The 23,531-nt window shown below is 39.2% G+C and overlaps 1 protein-coding gene across 8 annotated transcripts in view; it reads left to right on the top strand.

Moving 5' to 3' along the window:
- The window catches only part of LOC105476601 (unc-5 netrin receptor D), a 571,609-nt gene that overhangs the window by 349,176 nt on the left and 198,902 nt on the right, over nucleotides 1-23,531 (top strand). For all 8 annotated transcript variants that reach the window (XM_011732691.3, XM_071068400.1, XM_071068401.1 and 5 more), the window contains exon 4: nucleotides 21,412-21,515. In XM_011732691.3, the coding sequence (XP_011730993.1) occupies nucleotides 21,412-21,515 (104 nt within the window). The remainder of the gene's footprint in view (nucleotides 1-21,411; nucleotides 21,516-23,531) is intronic.

Here is a 23,531-nt window from a genome sequence, read left to right as displayed (position 1 = left end):
ATCTGCTTATAAAATGTTGGACCCGTACCACTAACCCTTGTCCGGGCAAACTTTTCTTAACAACTGGGCCTTTTCTCCGATATGATTGTTGGGATTGGAGAAGAAAGGGAATGTTTGCCTCTTTTAGTCAAGCCTGTTATAGTAAGTTAGCCACTTGAAAGAAAACACAGCAGAAAACCACTATTTTGTTTGTTTGTTTTTTAATGTATAAAATGTGATACATCCTGAATATAATTTAAATATGCTGCTGATTTAAGACACCCCTAAAATATCTATGCAATTGTGCCAAGAAGGAGTAAAGAAATTAAAGAGAATTTCATTCAAAAGCTTTGAAACTCCCATAGTCAAAGCAGTATTATTTTCATTTGCTTTTTGAAGGGTAAGCATTTTTTGAAAATGATGGAACAGAGACATCAAATGAAACCTCAATTATGGATCTTGGCTTCATGGCTGATAAATAATTTTACTTACTAATAACTGTTAATAGCCCTCTGCTACCCACAAATTTAAATATGTAAATAAATACATCTAGGCACATCTTCCTGGCTTACAGATGCAGCCTTCCTGTACATTTCCATTCTTATCTCCAAAGATATCCCTACAAGTGTTCTTTGTGCCCTTGAGTGGCATGACCTAGATGCTTAGAGTCTGGGATGCGGGACTCGCTTTCCCCCTCCTTGACTTGCTTATCTATTTTTTCCTCCTTGGAACATATTCTGTGGCCCATCTCACACTCCTGTCTCTCCCTAAATCCAAGGGCCGTCTTGCATGCTGTTTCCTTCACAAAACCTACTTTAGCAAATCCCCTATCATTTGTTTGATCTCAGCAGCCTCACATACCAAGTAAGTCATTAAAAGGAATGCTCTCTAGCATCCCCAGCTTCAAAATTTCGTAAATTCTAAGGATCTAACTCTGAGTTTTCAAAGCATCTATTTAGTACTTCTACCACACTACTTAAAATACCCCAAATGATAGTTATTTTGAAGGTATTTGTGGATTTATGTCCCTAGTTAGTTTATAAACTGCTTGAGGATTCAACCTGCATTACCCTCTTTTTCTTAACTCCCTAGCCTAGTACACAATCTTACATATTACCTTTGTTTTGTAAATGTATTTGGCTTGAAAAGCAACCCTACCAGTGTAGGATATGGCTCTAGGAAAAGAGGTTTGTTAGCTGTAGGTCATGATTGTACCACGGAGCTAACATGGCATCTGGCTTCTTAGTGAATTCATAGCTTACACTGACAGAGAAGGGTCATCTTTGTCCTTTCTTGTTTGTGCACTCCTAGCAGTACTACAATGAAGCCATTCTAAAATGGGAATGGAAGTTAGGAAGCATATGATTCACTAACTCTGTGTTGTTCAGTATACAGCTCTGGAAGAGGTCTAAACTGCCAATAATACCTCCACTGCTCCCTTCCTTTCTGTTCAGAATGTGGATATATTCCCATAGCATGGAACATAATATTAAGACCAATGCTCAACACTTGGTATAAATCATACAGAAGCTTGAAACTCTCCTTCCTCTCCCGTGGAAAAAAAGTATCCAAAGCCAAGAAACAATATTATTCTACTCTGTGAATGCTCAGTCCTTTTCCTTGGACTGAAATTAATGTATAGGAGTACTATTGCAGGGGATGAAAAAGTTTGGACCTCCAAATAAAGTTGTGCATCTAGCCAAGTAATAGCATCTAGCCAAGTAAAAGGATGTATGTTGAAATACAGCTCCTCTCCTTCAGGTGGATGCAATCACATTCCGGACTATGCATTCACTAGCCAAGATGCCAGTCACTCTAGAATATGATTTCATCCACCTGAAGGAAAGGAGGCTAGTTTTTCCGGGCACATAGGTACTGTTTTCTCACCAGGCCTTGTGCCTATGGGTGTCCAGTTTACACAAAGTTACCACAAAGACTTTTTGCAGCAGTACCATGTACATGATTTACAGGACCCAGTGCAAAATGAAAATATGGAGCCCTTTGTTCAAACGTTATTAAGAGTTTTGAGCAATCAACAGCAAGAGCATTAAATCAAGCGTGGAACTCTGTGCAACTGCATGGGTCACACACCCATGAAGTTGGCTCTGAGTGACAGTAATGGCGATGGTTCAAGAAATCATTTCAAATATGCAGTCGTTACATAAAAAGCAAATAATTGGCCTAGAAAAGGTAGGTATGAATTCAAAGCGTCTGATGTAGAATTGGGACAGGATTATTCTGTTTGATCGAATGCCAGAGGCAGCATCACATGAGCTGAGTTTTAAGGTCGCACATTTGGGGTTGAGCTAACAACTAGAAATGCCCATTGATGAGACAGTCTTCCTATGGCCACAGCTCCCTATAACCTGTACATTGACAGGCAAGGAATACATATCTAACAGTGATACTGGGGAAGGAATCCTGCATTCAATAAGTAGGTGATGTATGAACTAACAGAGTTTTATTGTTTGTTTGTTTGTTTGTTTTGGAGACAGAGTCTTACTCTGTCGCATAGGCTGGAGTGCAGTTGTGCAATCTCAGCTCACTACATGCTCCACCTCCCAGGTTCATGCCGTTCTCTTGCCTCAGCCTCCTGAGTAGCTGGGACCACAGGTGCCCACCACCACGTCCGGCTAATTTTTTTATATTTTTAGTAGAGACAGGGTATCACTGTGTTAGCCAGGATGGTCTCGATCTCCTGACCTCCTGATCCGCCCTCCTCAGCCTCCCAAAGTGCTGGGATTACAGGCGTGAGCCACCGCACCTGGTGACTAACAGAGTTTTAAAACGTTTAACGTAATTTCAGACTTTCAGAAAAGTTACAATATATACAAAGAATTCCCTTAAGCCCTTCACTGAGAATTTTCAAACATTAACATTTTACTACATTAGTGTGATCTCTTTCTGTGTTTATTATCTATATGTTTATTTATATAGAGAAAATTAAATTTTTTTCAGAACTGTTTTAGATTAAGGTGCAGATAGGATACCCCTTGTTCGTAAATGCTTCATGGTGTATGTTTTAAAATCAAGGACATTTTCTGACATAACTAATATCATTATCAATAATTTGACAAAATACTATTATCTATTCTAGGGGGCTTATCGTAGTTTATCAGTTGTGCAGTAATGTCCTTTAATAACAAATTCCTAGATCATGTGTTACATTCAGTTGTGAAGGCAGTTTAGCATTCTTTAATCCGGATGGGTCCCTGGTCTTCCTTTGTCTTTGATGATGTTGAGTTTTTGGAGAATGAAAGTTCATTGTTCTATTTACTGCCCCTCAATTTGAACATGGGAAAAGGAAACAGCACCCCTGAAGGGGCTCCCCCTCGCCAAATCTGGGACAACTTGAGCATCAAAATAAATGATAGCAAAGATTGTAGCTCATGAAATAAGAATCTGTGGATCTATACTGATATTTTAAAAGATGAATGAATGAATGAATGAACATATAAGTAAATGGTGCAAGGGAGAGCTCTTTCTTATTGTAAAGACATCTGTAAAATATGAATTGATGCGCACAAGCATCAGTGTGGAGGCTAAAACTAATGGGTGAAAGTTTCAGGAAAACTGGATATGTATATAATCTGGATGTATCACTTCACAAGATACTTATTAATTATAAAGGGTCAACTAGATAATAGCATTGCAAAGGAAAATCCTGTAATACACCACTTTGATCAAATAATCAATGTTAACATCACCAAAAATGGGTCAAATCAACAGTATGTGTCTCCTGATGTGATACGCCCAGGAGACTATATCACTTCAATGATATCCTTAGAAAAATGTGACCTGGCGCAGTAGCTCATGCCTGTAATCCTAGCACTTTGGGAGGCTGAGGTGGATGGATCACTTGAGGTCAGGAGTTGGAGACCAGCCTGGCCAACATGGCGAAACCCCATCTCTACTAAACATACAAAAATTAGCCAGGTGTGGTGGTACCTGCCTGTAATCCCAGCTACTTGGGAGGCTGAGGCAGGAGAATCGCTTGAACCCGGGAGGTTCAGGTTGCGGTGAGCAGAAATTGTGCCATTGCACTCCAGCCTGCAGCACAAGAGTGAAACTCTGTCTCAAAAAAAAAAAACAAAAACAAAAAACAAAAAAAAAACGAAAAGAAAAAAGAAAAATGTCTAATCTGGGTTTAACCAGAGGAAGGCATTACACAAACCTGTGTTGAGGAACTTTTAAAGTAATAGTTCATTTAACTGTGTTTCTCAAAATGCTGTCTACATATGGAATACTGCTTGGTGTTCCAGGAATATAAGAAGCCACCAGATAGACATGGCATATCTTTCTGAAGCATGAATTATATTCCCCTTTAGATCTGTGAAAACAGAACATGGATACAGTATGGAGTGAAATGCAAAAACTTGCATGAATTTTGAAGATTTAATTTGAAACTTCAAAGTTACTTTGTGCCTGCCACATCTTTTTAGGTTCCATCCGTAGATGGCATGGGGTTAATCAATTTTCTCCTTTTTTAGTAGAAGCATTTTAATAGGCAGTGTGAGCAACACTGAACTGTAAGAGACTCTGGTTCTAGGAACAGAGAATGACTTGTGTGTAATTAATATAAGCTGTGCTACTTTTGCTTAATTAACACATGCACAGTGAAGAGCACCAAGACGGGAACCACGAAGGCAGAAGCGTATTCCACATCTTACTGTGGATGGTGAAAAAGACAATTTCCCCAAATAGTATTCCTTCATGCTATTTATTGCCAACCATTATTTTACCAAGAAGAATTTGCAGAAATATAGCTACCACCTTTGAAGGAAATCGCAACTTAATTCAGTCTGCCATTCTGATGGTGAAATTCACCATAAAATTTCCTGGAAGATGGCCATTTCCATAAAAACCTCAGTAAAAGTTTATCAGGGGAGAGGATATAGATTTTATTTCAATTCAACTCTCATTTTCTCCACTAAAGGAGCCTTCTGACAGATAATACAAAGAGCTGATAAGCAAAACAAACAAAAATCTTACCTTAGTTAATCTTTGGGGATTCTTTGAGCCTAAGAATGTCATCTTAGATTATTTCACATCCTTCCACCAGCTAAGTAAGGATGAGAAGGTGCATTCCAGAAACTTGCCAAGTGGTAAAAGAATACTAACTAAGGTGTAACAGTATCAGGTATCCATGAATAATTATCTAGCATGTTCTAGGCAGCATCATAATTAATAAAATATTATCCCTTTCTTTGAAGAGTTTATAATCTAATAAGGGAGATACAAACAAGTGTTTTCATGGGACCTGGTTGGTGGTAGGCACAATATATTTTAGGAGCCACCAACAATGACAATTTACTGATCCTTGAGGCCTAAGATACACTTCCTGAGTCAATGTCTGAGCTAAATCCTGAGGAAGAAGGAGGAGTAACAATTTAGAGAGTGTGCATTCCAAGTAAAGGAAAGCGTTTGAGTCCAAGCACAGGATGGAACATCACATGACCTACGTGGGAAAGCAAGCAACACAGTACTTGTAGTGAATGAATCGCAAGATGGCAGAAGATGGGGCTACCAAAGAGAAGTGGACAGGCCAAATTATGGAGTGTGTTCAAATTCTCTGCCAAGTGTTTAGATTTGTCCAGAATGTAGTCTGGGGCCATTGAAATGTCATAGGCAAGGCAGTGATGCAATCATATGTTCCAAACTCTCAACCCTCCCATTCACTGCTGTTAGAGATTTAAGGGGAGCAAGAGTCAAGGCAAGGAAGCTTCGCACCAATCTTTGAGAGTGTTGATGGGGTCTGAACTTCTGCAGGCATAGCATAGGTTGAAGAGGAAGGTAGAAGTGTGAGGATTCAGGAATGAAAAATTGGCTAGAGTTTATGGCTGCTTAGAAGTGGAACTAAGGAGAAGTAAGAGAGGAGTTTGGGGACTCCTCCCAGTTTTGGACTTGCTAGGTTTCTGGCTCAAATGATTCCATTAAGTAAGTTATGAACAGAGTAAAATAAACCAGCTTGAAGAATGAGATACTGATTTTAGTTTTTGATCATGTCATGTGTGATCTACCTGTGGAATAGTCAATGGACTGCTTTCATTATGCTGTTGTATTTATGAGCTGAACCTCAAGGATGTAAGAGCAGAATCAAAAATACAGGATTGAGAGTCACTGGCAAGTAGGTGGTAGTTAGGTGAGTAGAAATCTGTCAGGAAGATAGAAGGAGCAGGCTGTTATGAGAACTAGCTGCATTTTTTTCTGTACTACACAATCTCCACCTTAGTCCTCAGCTCTCAAATTGCTGATGAGGAAAGGAAAAAAAAAAAAAAAAAAAAAGCAGAACATGAGTGAAAATCTGTAAATGGTCAAGCGGTGAACACAGGAGAAGGATCCCATGAATAGGACTGAGAGAAAAGTAAAAAAAAAAAAAAAAAAAGTAGAATAGGCACTAGGAGACCCATGAAGGGAGTAGGGAAAGATTTATGAAGGAAGAAATGGTCAGTGGTGTCAATGTGATCTGCCAATTGGAGTAAGAAGTGAGAAGTTTTGTTACGTTTGATGTGAAGGGCTCCATTGACTTGCACAAAACAACGTAATGAGCCAGGGTGATAAGAGATTAGTGTGGATGTAGGAATCTATAGGAGAGGAGAAGCAGAGATGATGTAGACAACTCCTCCCCAAAATTTGAGTAACGGGGGAACAGCGGGATCTATAGCTAGAGTCAATGATTTGAGGCATAGATGGGAATTTAATATCAGCATGAAGATGAAATGGCTTGTATTTTTAATGTACAGAGGGAATAGGAGTTACTGAGTGAGGAAATAGAGGTCAGAAGAGGTTTGAGTTCTGGGACCAACTGTCCGATTTTGTGCACCTTCAGAGTGACTCCTGATACCAGCTACACATGAGAATCACATGGGGAACTTCTAAAAATTAAGACTCCTGGGTCTCACTCAAGACCTTTAGAATCCTCATCTAAAGGAGGATTCTAAAGGAGGGCTTGATTTTACTGTCTTCTAGTTTTCCTTCTTCTCACTGACCACAGTTGAATTTTCTGTCTATATTCCTTCTCTTCCCACCTCTAAGTATTGTAGAATTCTAGATCTCCATCTTGAGGCCTCTTCCCTCCATAATCCAGAGTCTCTCTTTCGGTGGAGTCTTTCACTCCAGGGCTTTGTTCTGATCATGCTCAGCCTTAACACGGCACCTTGTCTCCCAAATTCTTCATCTACTGCCTACCTGACACATTCACTTAGATATCTAGTAGGTGTCTCAAACTGGCTATGTCCCAAAAAGTACTTTTCTGGTTTTCACTCCATCAGTACTGCTGCAGGGTGATGGTGGAGGAAGTGGGGATAGTTAATGGGTACAAAAATGTAGTTAAAGAATGAATAAGATCTAGTATTCGATAGCATAACAAGGTGAAGTATGGTGAACATTACTTTATTGTATATTTTTAAATAACTAAAAGAATGGAATTGGAATGTTCTTAACACAAAGAAATAATAAATGCTTGAGGTGATGGGTATCCTAATTAGCTGACGGGATTATTACACATTATAAGCATGTATCAAAACATCACATGTACTCTATAAACATGTGTACCTCTTATAAACCCATAATAATTAAAAACAAAAACAATTCAAAAACAAAAGAAAAAAATAATTGCTGTAAATTTGTGTTTATTTCCCAGTGTTTTCTGTTTCAGTAAAGGGACCACAGGGGCTCCTGACAAGACCCAGGGATCATCCTGGACTTCTCTTTTTTTCAGTCACATCCTATTCACCAGAAAGTCCAGCCACCTCTGCCTCCAAACTATATACTGAATTTGTCCTCTTCTCTCCACCTATTACAAACATTATTTATCTCCTGTGATAACCTCTTTGCTGCTTCTGCTCTTGCTGCCTTGAAATGCATTCTCCACACAGCAACAAAAATGATTACTCTTGAAGAAAAATGCAAACCAGATCATGCTATTCCCATGGTTGAACAGCATGACTTCCCAAACTTTGAACTTTTGGCCCCATAGGCAGGAACCCCCATGTCTCTCTTCCTTCCCTGACTATACAGTGCTTCCAGTCACCAATCACTGTGGCTGTTGCAGTCATAGTGATTTATTTTCTTTCTCAGATCCCCATGATAGTTCCTATTTCACAGTCGTTGATCATTCACTTTTCCTGGAAAGCATCCTCCTCATGCAGTGGTTGCCTCTTTCTTGTCGGTTCTGCATAGTTTCATCTGCATTCTGCTGGGTCATTTTATTTTTTAAAAAGTACGGATTTGGCTACCCAAAAGGTGAACAACTTTGAGCCAAAGTGGTTCCCTAGATCTTCCCGGTTCTGGCAAGATTGGCCTAAAGAAAGCAAAATGCAGCCTTCTTCCTTCCACTCAGTTGTTCTGTGGGGCCATGCTGGCAGAAGGAGGTGCTAGATGTTTGGTGGCATATCCAGTGTTTATAGGCTCATGACACTGGCCATATCTTGTCCCAATTGACCTTCCTGGCCTCATGGAGATGTGGGATGAGGGAAGAACCAAAAAACTAATAATGTGGTTAAATTGTTTTTTCTTGCTGCTGGGTTGGCTTTTCTTTTTGACTCGCTTCTATCCCTTTGTTTTCCTTTCATCCCTCTCCAGGACTGGTAGTGAATTACAATGAGGTGGTGAGTATTGAAAGCTTAAGGTTATTTTTAGGTCATTTCTTCTTAAACTTGTTGCTAGTTCACATCCCCCTAATTTCCTGTAGAAGACACAAAGGTTGTTGCTAGTTCACATCCCCCTAATTTCCTGTAGAAGACACAAAGGTCACTCAGGGAAGTCAGGAATGATTCTCCACATCCATGTGGTTTTTAAAACTTTGTCCCTTCAACCATGGAGTTCGTTTTGCATTCAAGTGCCCAGCTGGATGCTCAGCTACAGATAAGCTCTATTAATGCTTGTAGGAGATGTAGAAATTAAGCTGTCTCAGAAAAGGGATACTTGATAACAGGATGAACAGCACAGGCTGAGTGCAGTGGCTCATGCCTATGATCTCACCATTTCGGGAGGCTAAGGCAAGAAGATCACTTGAGGTCAGGAGTTGGAGACCAGCCTGGGCACATAGTGAGACCCCATCTCTACAAAAAAATTTAAAAATTAGTCAGGCTTGATGGCATGTGCCTGTAGTTCTAGCTACTTGGGACGCCGAGGCAGTAGTGTTGCTTGAGCTCAGGAGTGTTAAGCTGCAGCTAGCTATGATCGCACCACTGCACTCCAACCTGGGTGACAGAGTGAGACCCAGTCTCTAAAATGTGTGTGTGTGTGCATGAGCAGCATAGTCTTTTCATATCCTGCTTGGGAACTGAGCAGCCTAGGTATAGTCAGTGCTTCCAGGCACTGTTCTTTTTGGTTTTGTTTTCCATCAAAAACACTTTGATTTGGTGGCTATTTCTGTACTTACCTAGGACTCAATTTTCTCATTAGCCCAGCAAGTAGAACAACAGTACTCTCAAATGTACAGAAAGTAGAACTTGCAGATATTTGGTCCCTATAGCTTTTGGTGGAACATGATGTAAAGATACAAAATGTGAGTTATCAGAGGATTTTCCCTGCCTTAAAAACAAGGCAGCAGAGAATTTCTATATTTTCAGTTAATGGCTTTTCCTGTTGAAGATTTGTTAATATGTCTTATTTAGGTTAAACTTCAGCTGTCCTTTATGTATTAACACAACCAAATAAATGCAGTCAATATGCAGGAAGTGCCTTCTACGGAACTTGGAGACAAAGCAAACAGCAATCCTTCTTTCTACAGGCATGGTTTCCTTATGTGGGGCTCCTACCCATTACTTTCTTGCCAAGAGAAGTGGTGCTGAGTGGCTTCGTAGGCAGGGGTGATCATTCTGATGCCACATGTGCCCACTGTTGTGTCCTTCAGGCCAAGAATCTACCCCCAGGCAAGAGAGAGACATGAATTGACTCAGTATGATAGATTCAACTGAGAAGAATTTAAGTGATTATGGTCTTGTAGATTTTTGCTCTTCTGAGTATAACCTCATCCTGAAAGAGAATCAGCAGTTAGTAGTGACAACTGAAGGTAGAAGGCACAAAAAAAAAAAGCAGGTGGCAGTGGCCCTGAGACATCAACACCCATGAGTGAATGCAATTGACCGAAAAGTTAAGACTATTAGGGCAATAGCGAGAGGGAATTGGTTAGGAAGGGTAGAAGTGACATGGCCATGTGTGTGCTAAGAGGATCATGAAATAACTCAGAGGAGAGAATTATACCGGGCCTGTCTTTTTTTTTTTTTTTTTTTTTTTTTTTAGAGATAGAATCTCACTCCATCTTTCAGACTGGAGTGAAGTGTCACGATTATAGCTCACTGTGGCTTCCAACTCCTGCCTTAGCCTCCCAAGTAGCTGGGACTACGGGCATGCACCACCAAGCCTATTTTTTTGTTGTTTTCCTTTTTTGTTTGTTTTGTTTTGTTTGTTTGTTGTTTGTTGTTTGTTTTTGTTTGTTGGTTTGTTTTGAGAGACGAGGGTCTCTGTGTTGCCCAAGCTGGTATCAAACTCCTGGCCTGAAGAGATCCTCCCACTTTGGCCTCCCAAAATCTTGGAATTACAGGCAAGAGATACTGCATGACCGTAACTGGATCTCTTTGTCTCCTCGTTTGGCTATGTTATAGCCTCTTAAAGTCACAGTTGTATTGTGTTTCTTATTCTTCAAGCCTGGTCTGTCTTGGTTTCCAGTCAGTCCTAAACTCATCGTTAAGATTTTTATCTTCTTAATTTTCAATAAATTCTCAATTTCTAGTTGAAATATGAATGCTTTTTATTTTTATAAACAAAAGAGGCTGAACATGATAGATCTTACTGTGTTGGGAGTAGCTCAATAGAGAATAGGTTAAATTAGTTCTTAAAGCATTTTGGAAAACTACAACTGTCTGTACTCAGCATATGTCCCTACTGCAAGCACAACTATATCTATTCCCTTGGCAACCCCACTGTTACCTGACAAGCTACACTACTTGTGAACACAGGATAATGATACACAGTGCTAGTTATAAAATGCTTTATTGATAATAGCAATTTACCAGCAGAGGGATTACAGAGCACAAGGGATCTCACAAAGGCCCAAAGTTATTTTATGGTCCTAGAAACAGCCTTGAGGAGCGTCAGCATGACAGGACCTTTTGCATCAGCCAAACATCCTGCTGTCCCAGTAAGCAGTGTATGCTCAGTGCCTGGCATCAAGAGAAGAGAGTGCATGGAGAGTTGTAGGGTGATTCAATGGCATCCAAAGGTGGCCCTTCTTCATTATTGCTGAAAGATTTACTGATCAGGAGTTATGGTTGCAATATTCAGGAATTTCAGGGAGATGTAGTATATTATTGCAACCATAATGTGTGTGTGTGTGTGTGTGCGCGCGCACGCGTGTGTGTATATATATTCATTCCAGAAATATGGCAGTAAACAGAACCAATGAAAAGTTTTGTGCTGTGTGCAGATTCCTATGACTAAAATACAATTAAAGAAGAATATTTTAGAATTTATCATTCACTAAACTTTGAAGGATATGATCTTTGTTGCTTCCTTCTTTAATGGACATTGTAGCAGTGAAACTTGGTACAATAAAATGAATATAATATATAATGTTAAGGGGAATATATATATTATATTCGCGCATATAGATATATATATATATGTATGTATGTATGTATGTATGTTCCGGATGTATAGGAATCTGCATGTGGTGTTGTCCTTTAATGCCAGTTATCACTCAAGGAAGCACAGCTGAAATAAGAACTGGAAGATCCAACACAAAGACATGAAATGAAAGGAGGGAACAGCCTAATATCAATATGGGTCTGCCGGTCAAGAATTGTGCAGAATCAGTTGGGCATGGTGGCTCACACCTGTAATCCCAGCACTTTGGGAGGCCGAGGCGGGTGGATCATTTGAGGTCAGGAGTTTGAGACCACCCTGGCCAACATGGCAAAACCCCCGTCTCTACTAAAAATACAAAAATTAGCCGGGCATGGTGGCACATGCTTGTAATCCCAGCTACTCCAGAGGCTGAGACAGGACAATCACTTGAACCCGGGAAACAGAGGTTGCAGTGAGCCGATATTGCACCACTGCACTCCAGCCTAGGTGACAAAGCGAGACTCCAAAAAAAAAGGAAAGAAATGTGCATAATCCATAGATCTAAGCAAAGTAGAGGGTTTAAGCCAGGCTTGCGGGAAGAGTGCAGATAACGTGCCAAATACAAAAGAGTATCACAATGAGGAAGAAATTGACCTAACAGAAAGCCTTTTATGTGCCTTCCCTTGGGAACTGGAGTCAGTACCTAACTTCTTGGGTTATAACAACTCAGGACTGGAGGATTGAGGCAGAACCACATGGAAGCACCAGGCCTTGACTTCTGGCTTGCTGGCATGCATCCGTCCTGCATGTGAACCAGCCTTTTTATTACAATAAATTTTGTATTTGGGTAAGTAACAATTTTCTTTTATGTATGACAAATGGGGTTTGTTGTTCCTTCAGAGAAATATGGGTGGAAAAGATTCAAAACTGATTTGAATACCAGTGTAGTTGAACAACTAATGGGACATCAGACCATCCTCCCAGAATCTTAACAAATGGCTTTGACTATGACTATTAAAAAAAAATGACTATGATTTTTCACTGGCTGATTTGGTTTGAATGAGTAAATTATTTTTATTTCATTGCATTAACTGCCAGAACATTGAATGAGCCGATAACTCCCTGGTGTTGCTGAGCTGCAAAGAACTATTATTTGGAATTGAATTTTTATTGATTTTCTTGTGCTACAATGACTTTTCTAACATAGTAGCATGAAAGGAAAATGAGAAAAAGGCCAAATAGGGCATGGGGTGAGGAAGGGGAGGCTGCTGCTTCCCAAGGCCTAGCCCCAGATGTACTACTTATTGGCAGGTACTGCTGACTCTGGATGATCCTGTTGCTGGTTATATGATTTACAGGTTAGCCAAGTACCTGGCTTCGTCACCTCTCCCTCCTCTTCGCTTCTGCTGTCTGATTCCAGGCATTGTGGGCCTTGTTGGCATTCTGCTGTGGAACTAAACAGGGTGACGGGGTGAAGAGGGAACAGAACTAGACAGAGTGTTGCTCCAAATTGATCTGTGTTGGTGATTGTTCATACCATTCAAACACACACACACACAATGTATGTGTAAAGATGACACTGAATGAGTGTGTTATTTTAGCATCATTGCAGTGCCTATTGCACATATCTGTTCATGGTTTTGCTTTCCCTAGTCATCTTAACAGCCAGAGACTTCGTTGTATATTAGTTCATAGTCATTCAGATGAGTTGAAGTGGGAAATCATATTTGCTCATTCATTCATTCATTCATTCATTCACTCAACAAATATGTATTAAGTCACTATCTACCAGCTGCCAAAAATATGGCAATAAACAGAACCAATGAAAAGTTTTGCCCTCATGTGCAGATTCCCATGACTAAAATAAAATTAGAGAAGGGTATTTCAGAATTTGCAATTCTGAAAAGTTTGAAGGATATGATCTTCCTTGCTTCCTTCTTTGATAGACATCGTAGGAGTGAAACTTGGTACAATAAAATGAAACAAGATGTACTTCTCTCCTGGCTTCTGATACAGTTTGGTCTAGTACAGAGATGCTTGACAACTCATAGAAGAAAGGGATCTTTTTTTGGACGTGATTTTTGGTGGCTATGAAAGTAATCCATATTCATTACAGAAATTTTGGAAAATGCAGAAACAGATAAAGGAGATAATTAATATACCAAATTTCATCCAGTGGAAAACCTTCAAAATGTTTAGTAATTTCTTTTTAAGGTTTTTCCTATAACTACAATAATATAGATATACTAATCCCATACCAGTTGCTATTTTCAGATGGTAAGGTTTTGTATTTTTAAACCACATTTAAAAATCTATCTTTATGCGTATGTATGCAATTTGGTTCTGTTCCCTTATACAGAACAATGTGACAATGACTGCTTTTCTTCTTCCCATAGACCATGTGCACACGATTATGAGTGAGATCAGAGGGTGGAAATCTATTTATGCTCCACCCTCTCAATATACATGAATAGAAGACAAGTCTAATAAAAGAGTGTCCTCATGTGATATGAAAACTTAGGAAAGAGAGGTAGCGAGGCAAGTATTTTGCAGAGACTTGCAAGAAAAAAGTGAGAGAGCATATGTATATATGTTTAAAAGGAAAGGGATATGGTGGTTACGCTTTAAGCCAGTACAAGTTGGACTGAGACTATAAATGGCGTCTGGTGTGTGTTTTTAGGCCTGTGAGATTCTCTGCCTCAGTTTAGATATAACTCTCCGAGAAACTTTTCTGCAATCACTAGATTTAGGTGGGCCCCACTGTGCTACATTTACAGGGTACTTCCCACTTTTCCGTCTCATCACTCAGACGTATACCTCTTAATTGCTTGTTTAATAGCTAGTCACCGTGCTAGAGCATATGCTCTGGGAAGGCCAAGGCAGTCTGGCATGTTCAGTCAGGTATCCCACTGCCCGGCACAGTGTCCAGCCCACGGTCAACAGTGGGAGTGAGTAGAGAAGGCTATTGCACTTCTACACAACACCTGAAGGCAAATTAAGAAGGATTACCTACAAGCTAGGTGCAGTGGCTCACGACTGTAATCCCAGCACTTTGGGTGGCCGAGGCAGGTGGCTCACATGAGGTCAGGAGTTCAAGACCAGCATGGCCAACAAGGCAAAACCCCATCTCTACTAAAAATACAAAAAATTTATCCGGATGTGGTGACACACGCCTGTAATCCCAGCTACTCAGGAGGTTGAGGCAGGGGAATCGCTTGAATCTGGGAGGCAGAGGTTGTAGTGAGCTGAGATTGTGCCGTTGCACTCCAGTCTAGGCAACAAGAGTGAGACTCTGTCTCAAAGAAAAAAAAAAAAAAAGAAGGATTAACCAACAAAACAGGTGTTTTATGCAGGTATACTTACTTTTATTTGGAAGTAGATGTATTTAATAATAATACAGTTACTACATTTGGGAGAGAATGATTTTTATTACAAACATGCATATGATAGAGATCATGTACTCCATTCTGTTTTATTTAGCATTTAATCTGAATATTTACCTATAATCTTAAATATTTTGAGCTTATGATTTTTAATGGTTGCATAATGTTCCATTGTATGAATGCACCAAAAAATTAACCAACCCTATATTATTATTTAGGTTATTAGCAAGTGTTCATTATAAATAATTATTTGAGCAATACCACTATGCATCCATTTTTCTGTGGAGCTCTCTAGTCATTTTTTAGAAAACTTTAGAAGTGGAATTATTGAATCATATGAGCGAATTCTTTTTAATAACAACTGTATTGAGTTATAATCCACATACCATGCAATTTACCTATTTAAAGTGTACAATTCTGTAGTTTTTAGTATACTCATACAGTTGTGTAACCATCACCAGGGTCAATTATAGAGTATTTCCATCACACCGTAAAAACCCACCAAAACTATTTCTCTTTGCTGTCTTTTCCCGTACTCCTTGCTCAACTCCAGCACTAGGTAACCACTCATCTATTTTTTACCTCTATGGATTTACCTCTTTTGTGTGTTTCACATAAATGAATCATACACTATATGGCCTTTTGTGAATGGCTTCTTTCTTTCACCTAGCATAGCATTTTTAAGATTCATCCATGTTGTAACATGCATCAATACTTCTTTCCTTTTTATTGATAGAAAGAATGCCATACTGTTCATATAGGAACTTTTGAAGTAACTTTGGCACACATTACAACTCACTCTTCATGTATGCCCATTTTCACTAGTAGCAATGTTTAATATTACTATTTCTTATATGCTCGCTAACCTTGGGCATTATTCCTTACGCAAAACTGAGCCTCTTGGGAGAGGAAGTGGAGATATAGTGATGGTTTCAAAATTGACATTTCTTTAATAATTAGTGATTTGTTCTTGTTAGATATTTTTGTTAGCCACTTGTATCTCTTCTTGTGTAAATTTTGTTTCATCTCACTTTGCCATTTTATTTGAGGGTATTGTTTTTATTTTGTTTCATAAGAGCTCTTATATGTTAAGGTTGTTAACCTTCTGCCCTTGATGTTGCTTATAATGTTTTAGATTTAAAAATTTTTCAATGTTGGCAAAACACTCTCTACCAATCAATCCCTTAAGGGGTCTTTAATTTCAAGTCTGGAAAAGCCTTCCTCTTCCTAAGATCCAAGGAATATTTTATTTTATTACTGCTATAGTTTCCTGTAAAAATATTTCTTATTAATATGGGTTTTATTTTGGTATTAAAAGACATCAATCTAATTTTATTTTTTTCTCCAAAAAGGCAATTAGTCATCTTAATACCTTTGCCCAATTAATTTATGTATCATTTTTATCATATACTCTATTATTCTTTTTATTTGAGTGTCTCTGAAAAATTCTCTGGTTTATAGTTAATTTGTCTGATTTATGACAAAGCGACCCCATTTTAATCATCAAGGCTTTAAAATAGGATCCAGTAACATACATGACCTCTATGAAGCAACCAGTGCTCTTAAATGGACTTTACATATATTAGCATTTAGTCTTAACCAAATGTATGTGAATTATTATCCTCATATCACCAATGAGGAAGCTGAGGCAGAGAGATTGAGGACTTAGTCAAGGTGCGAGTAAGCGGTGGTCCCAAAATGCAAACAAACAAACAGGCTCCAGCCCCCACCTTCCTCACCAGTGACCACTCCTGCCTGGTGGGGTCCTGAGATCTATGATCCAGCAGTTTTAAGTTCATACCATTAGTTATGCATATTTATGATACATTATGCATCTTTCTTCCCTGATCCTTGGATATTTATGTGAATATTTTTAGTTATATTATAAAAAGCATTTAGGTTTAAAACTTTTAAGTGTTTTTATTGCCCATTGCCAAGTTTTTAAAAACCATAACTTCTAAATACTGAAATTATTGCATTGAGTTGTTTTTCATTGGTTAGTTTATTTTACAAGGTAATGTTTTCAGGAATAGTATGTGGCTGCTTACAATCTCATGGTCTTATGTCTGACACTACATTGTTGTTAGGTTACTCATGAATACTAACTTGTTTGCAAATAACAAATTAGCACCAATGCTTTTTCCAAAAAAAAAAAAAGCAAAAATAAAGAATTTGATTAAGTATACTCTGATACACAAACTATATAGGAAATAAATTCCATATTCTTGTTCCATTATTCTTTTTGCTTGTTTTCTGCAAAAATACTTGTAAATTAATTTTTGCATTTTATTAATTTTGTTAAAATTAACAGTTTCAACTAAGATCTATCTAGGGTTGTTTATTTTTAAAGCTAGTTTGCCTCATATCCAATGAGCCATTTTGCAAACTCAAGTCCCTTTTTAGCTTAGAGAACTATTATTATTATTATTAAATTGATTTTTGTTTCTTTTTTTTTCCAGCTTGTTGTGTCCTTTTGAAATTCCTGTTATATGTAATGTTGTATTCCTCTTTCTCCACTTTGTCATTCATTTCATCCTTCTTCTGACAATCTCATTGTCACTTTATCACTTTCCCCTTACCTCATTTACTCACCAGCTATTTATTAAGAACCTGCCCTGTGTCAGCTATTACAATAGGTACTGGTGATAGAGGAGTGAAAGTCTAGGACTTAGAGCCTGCTTTCATAGTACCAATGATGGAGCAAGGAAAACAGATGTAGAAGAAGTCACCACAAGCACCCTACTAGAGGACATTCCTTACACTGTTACCAACACAGCAGTCTTACATGTCTATACCAACTGGTCTATCTATAAATTGAGCAGAAGGATATGGAGCTCCTTTGCCAAGCTCAGGCTCCCTGTAATGTTCCTGCAGTTTCCCCTTTGCTTACTTAGTTCTTCAATTTCATTATATTAATATTTTCTGTTAAACCAGCTGGTATACTTGCTGTTTTTCTGATGCATCCTGACTGATACTGCCTGTCTTCTGGTTCAGTTTTCTACAATATTCAATATGCTATTTACTGTCTCCATATTTATTTATATATTTCTAAATCAGCAGTTATGTTTTTTTCTTTTTTCATAGTGGCAGTTTCTTGATCTCAGATGTTATCCTATTTATAACTCTCTACTCTAGATTCTCAGTTGCTGTTTCCTTTTGACTTTAAAGAACTAAAATTAGAAATTATCTAAAAATATGCCTCTTGCTTCATGTCTTTTTAGAGGAAGAAATCTATTTTCGGTTCTATGGTTTGTTTCCTTATCTTGTAGTATAATTCTTGTTATATGGCTAAGGATGTTTTCCCTACTATTAGAAATTGGATCGGTTCCTGTCTGTTTCTTTCAAGCCTTGGAGCTCATATAGGCGATTAAAGTGTTCAGATTGCCTATTCAGAAACACATTAGACTGGGTGCCCTGTGGTGAGAATCACAGCTATACCTCTGTGTCTAAGGAGTTTATTTCCATCATGTCTACTATATTTAGCAGCTGACTGGAATATGTTGGTAAGTTTACCCTCCTTAGGATTCAAAAGTTTGCCCTCCTTAGTAGTCAGTGCCCTGGCACCAGTATCAGAGTATCAGATACAAGCCAGAACTAGGACTCCGTGATACTTGTGTTTCTCACTTGGTGTAATGATGTCTGATCATTACAGCTCCCTAACAGGTCGACAGCCTGTTACCACTGTGGGATCCAGATATATATAGTGCCCTAGTTTTTCCCTGACCCCCAGTCATTGCCTTTAATCTTCGTTCTTTTTATGTACACCTTTGGGAGGGAAATAGGCATCTTGCTAGGACTCTTCCAGTCATTTCAAATGTCATTTGGAAAGAGCAGCAGGTTGGATTGACCTTTTCTTCTACCTAATCTTGCCTATGTGAGATCTATTAGAAGTTCCTCGAAGTTTCTAGTAATACCCTTTCCTAGGTCCCACTGTCAATGCAGTTTACACACATACGTACATACATATACACACACATAGAAATATGTAAATTATATAAACGTGTATAAATATGTATGTATGTATTTACTTACCTATTTTACTGAGAGGCTGGAATAGGGAGAAAAAAAGGACATTTCTCCAGTTGTTATTTCACCTGATAATGTAGTTAATGTAGCAGTGTGTAGATAGCCATAAACTAAGTATTTTTTACCTTTTCTGTTTCTGTTGATCAAAGAAAGGACACAAAAGTAGAATGTAAATAGAAATTTGTACTATTGGTTTTCTATACTTTATCTGGCTGAAAACAGATTAATTGGTGGTGTCAAAATTGGGATGATCATTTAGCAGCACTGAGCAAAGCTTCCTTTAGAAAACAAAGCAATGAAGGAAAAGGAAAATTAAAAAAAAAAAAAAAAAAAAAAAAAACCATAGCAAACAAACCAAACAAAAGCCAGACACAGTGGCTCATGCCTGTAATCCAAGCACTTTGGGAGGGAGGTCAAGGTTGGAGGTTCACTTGAGCCCAGGCATTGGAGACCAGACTGGGCAACAGAGCAAGAAGTGACACTCTGCCCATTTCTACAGAAAATGTTTCAAAATGTAGCCCTGTGTGATGTCACACACCTGTAGCCCTAGCTACTTGGGAAGCTGAGGTGGGAGGATAGCTTGAGCCTGAGAGTGTTGAGGTTTCAGTGAGCCATGTTTACACCATTGCAGTCCAGCCTGGGCAATGGAGCGAGACCTTATCTCCAAAACAAAACAAAAACAGCTCCTTCATCAGCAAACTGACATCTCATATGTTAAATTCACTCTCGCTCTATGATAGACTAATTTTGATATAGTTCTGATAAATAACCAATTCATATGGAGGAGGGATTTTTAACCCAAAGATCCCTTGTGAGACAGCAGAGGAGAATTGTGTGGGAAACGTGAGATTTTTCATTCTGGGTTTATTCACAGTACCTTCACAGTTTTGTTGTCAGATATGTGACCTTCATCATACTTGGAGTCAGAAGTCCTGAATCAAACGGGCTGTGGCAATTTACGGTTACCGGATAGAGGGAAGCTGGCTTTAAAACTCAGGGGACAGCAGAGAAATGAGAGAATGGATCTTGTCACCCACCTGCAGTTCGAGTTGTTTTAAGATCTTTTGCCTTATATATACTCATGAAGACCTCCGAATATGTAGCACTGCTACTAACAAAAGACATTGGTTGCCTCTGGGAGGGAAAGCATTAAGAGTAAAATTCAGAGGAAAGTGAATACATGGCTTGCTGTGCTTGTTATTCATTGAGTGTTTTTGACTTGCTAAAAGCAAGTTTAATGTATTTATACAATTTATAAAGATGTAACTGATTCTGGAGCTCTCCTCTTTACAGGGAACATATTTCATGTTATTGTAAGCACTGAAGAAAATTAAATCAATAAATTCACAGCCCGTAATTTGAGACACTCAATTTGAAGAAAAATGCATTGTCAGGGAGGGAGGGCAAAATCTTTTACACCGTGGAAGACTTGTAAACAACCTGTCTTTACCCTACTATCCTGTGTTTTCAAGTGGCAGCAGGAATTACCCTCCTGCTGCAAGATTATCAAAGAGTTGTCATGACACCTCCAGAGAAGTAAAGGCCAACTCCCCACCTTTTTTTAATGAAGCGTGTGCTCAAGTGGAAAGCAATGCAAATGAAACTCTTCTGCACTGTCCATCTATGTCCTTTTCCCTGAGAAGGCTTTGCTGGTTAGCACTCAGCCTGGGTGTCAGGAAGCTTAGTGCATTGTTCCCCATCACTGGCACTGATGCTCTCTGTGACCACTGGCAAGCCAATTAACCTCTGCAAGTGTCATCCTTCCATGTGTAAAAGGTTAATAGTACAGCTTGTTTGCAAAGTGCCTGGAGCCTTCCATGAAGGGCACTACCCAAATATCCAGCATTGCTGTTTGACTGGAGGGCGTTGTGTTTTATAATTACATGTTTGGTTGGATAGGTTATAGATTTTGTTGTGGTTGAATGTTGCCCCTTCTCCCTGGTTACAAATAAAAACACTAATAGGTAATCTCACTCTATTAGCATCTTCTAGAGCCCCCTAGAGGGTTAAGGGAAAGGCAGAGGTTACAGATTAATAATGCATTCTTCAGTTGATAGAAAAAAATCACGTGCATTTCAACTGCATAATAGCTGTGGATGGCAATTTATTAGGCCAAGTGTTTCATCAGATGTTCAGCAGATAATGCTGGCAAATACTCATGAAACAATGGGGTGTTCTGTGTTTTGGTTTTTTTTTCTACTTTCCTAGTTATTTTTTTCATCCTTCACATCAATATAGGACACTAGAAACTGTTTTGTCCAGGTTATTTCACATGCATTTATGAATATTTAGAAAAATGATTCTCTTGTTCTAGAATTCCTGGAACAAGTGACTTATTTGTGTGTGTGTGTGTCTAGGTTGTGACATTAAGCTCACTTTTTTTGTACTTGAACCAAATTTGAATAACACTAGACTTGGAGCAAAGTGTCACCTATCTCATGCTTCTTTGCAGATTTACGGAAAAACTTTGAACAAGACCCACAAGGAAGGGAGGTTCCCATTGAAGGCATGATTGTGCTGCACTGCCGCCCACCAGAGGGAGTCCCTGCTGCCGAGGTAAGACAGGATCCTGGAACCAGTCACCGGGAGGAACCAGGCCTGTTACCAAGAGGGAGGGCAGAGTCCTGGGTGGCTGGAAGGGAAGTCAAGGAGCCCATGTCTGGGATTCTTGTTGCCTGGGCTCAATTGCTAAAGATGATGAAGAAATTCTCTAGGAAATAAGCTAGAAAGGAACTTGTTTCCCATCTACTTCTGTGTTTGCGCAAGGCCCTTGGTAGGCAGCCTGGGTAGGATTTGATCTGTCTTCTTGGTTCTGGGGACCTTGAATCGTAAAGATGTCATTCTTTTTGTCCTCTGTCAAGATCTTCTGATATGCATATTGGCTTATGGAGCAAATCTGAGCTGTTAACAGGCAAACACGCATGAAAAAGCCCATAGGAAAGGTCAGAAGACCCAGTCCCAGTGTCACTGGTGTTTGTTCATCCTTCACTTTTTTGTGGAACAAGCATTCTTTTATTCAGTGTCTGTTATGTTTTCTGCACTGTGCAGGCCTTAGGGATATAAAACATCATGAAGCCACTGGCCTCTGATATGTTATCCTTCCTTCACAGCGAGGTGCCTAGAATCCAGAGTCACAATGTTTTCTGCTTCTTGAATGTTTTCTGGAAGGTCTACCTTACTATTCAAATATAATTGTCCCTGGTAATGCACTCTGGTCATAGGAAAGGCTTTCTAAATCTTTTATTCACAATGGGAATATGGCCCCTGATAGACTAGTAATATAACTATTATTGGAGGAAAAACACTAAGAAGTATAAGACATGCTTAATATAACGAAAAGTTTATAAACATAGGCCCATGAACCCCAAAAATCTGAGAGAGGTCTCAGTTAACTTAGAAAGTTTATTTTGCCAAGGTTGAGGACGTGCGCCCACGACACAGCCTCAGGAGGTCCTGACGACATGTGCGCAATCAGAGCACAGTTTCATTTCATACATTTTAGGGAGCCGTGAGACGTCAATCAACATATGTAAGATGAACATTGGTTCAGGTCCGGGAAAAGCTGGACAACTAGAAGCAAAGGTGGGATAACTCCCCTGGAAGCAGGGATGGGGCTTCAGGTCACAGGCAGATAAGGGACAAATGGTTGCATTCTTTTGAGTTTCTGATTAGCCTCTCAAAGGAGGCAATTAGATATGCATTTATCTCAGTGAGCAGAGGGGTGACTTTGAATTGAATGGGAGGCAGGTTTGCCCTAAGCAGTTCCCAGCTTGACTTTTCCCTTTAGCTTTAGTGATTTGGGGGCCCCAAGATTTATTTTCCTTTCACAGGCCTGAGTTCAGCAGCACATGGTCCAGGTTTGACTCTTCTATGGGAAGCTAGGAAACGGTGTTTGGAGCTATTGTTTATTCACTGAGAAGCAGATATACGAAGAAAAAGAAAAAACCAGGAGCCTTTGCCTCATATTTTAGTAAAATTGGGAGTTTGTAATTGGAAGGACAAAAAAGGAGATAAAATAAAGGGGAATGAAAAAACACACATACTTGCATATTTAGAAAGCGTGCTAGGTGGACACTATTCAGGGCTCAAATGGCTCACAGAAATGAAGTAAACGGACTTGAAAATTAAACTGAACACTCCATGCATGATGTAAAATGATTAGAAAGGAAAATGCTTATTTAAAAATGTTATCGAATGTAGAACAAAAAAGATATTGATCTCCTTTTGCTGCCCTATTGTTTTCTACGACAGCACACCCTCCTTTCCTGAGCAGGGCGTTAAGTGTCAGGCAAGGGACTGTGTCCCTCTCATTTAGGACATCGCGTGTGTTCCTGGGAGCCTAACAGAGGTATCAGCAGTTCTCTACATTCAGCGCCCATTCTTTCAAAAAACCCCAGTTTACAAATGTTTTATGCATAAAAATGTCTAGGCTCTGTAGTGCCAGCTGTGTGAGTGTCCCCTGGTACACCCATGTTTCCTTCTGGTTCTGTGCCAGGTCACTGCCATTGACTTTGGCAGCAGCAGAGGGGGTGCTCATGTTTTTATCAGCCATCAGCCTATAGGAACTTAGCA

The sequence above is a fragment of the Macaca nemestrina genome, chromosome 8, assembly GCF_043159975.1.
Source record: "Macaca nemestrina isolate mMacNem1 chromosome 8, mMacNem.hap1, whole genome shotgun sequence".
Lineage (NCBI taxonomy): Eukaryota > Metazoa > Chordata > Mammalia > Primates > Cercopithecidae > Macaca > Macaca nemestrina.
This window is presented reverse-complemented; position numbering and strand designations above follow the sequence as displayed.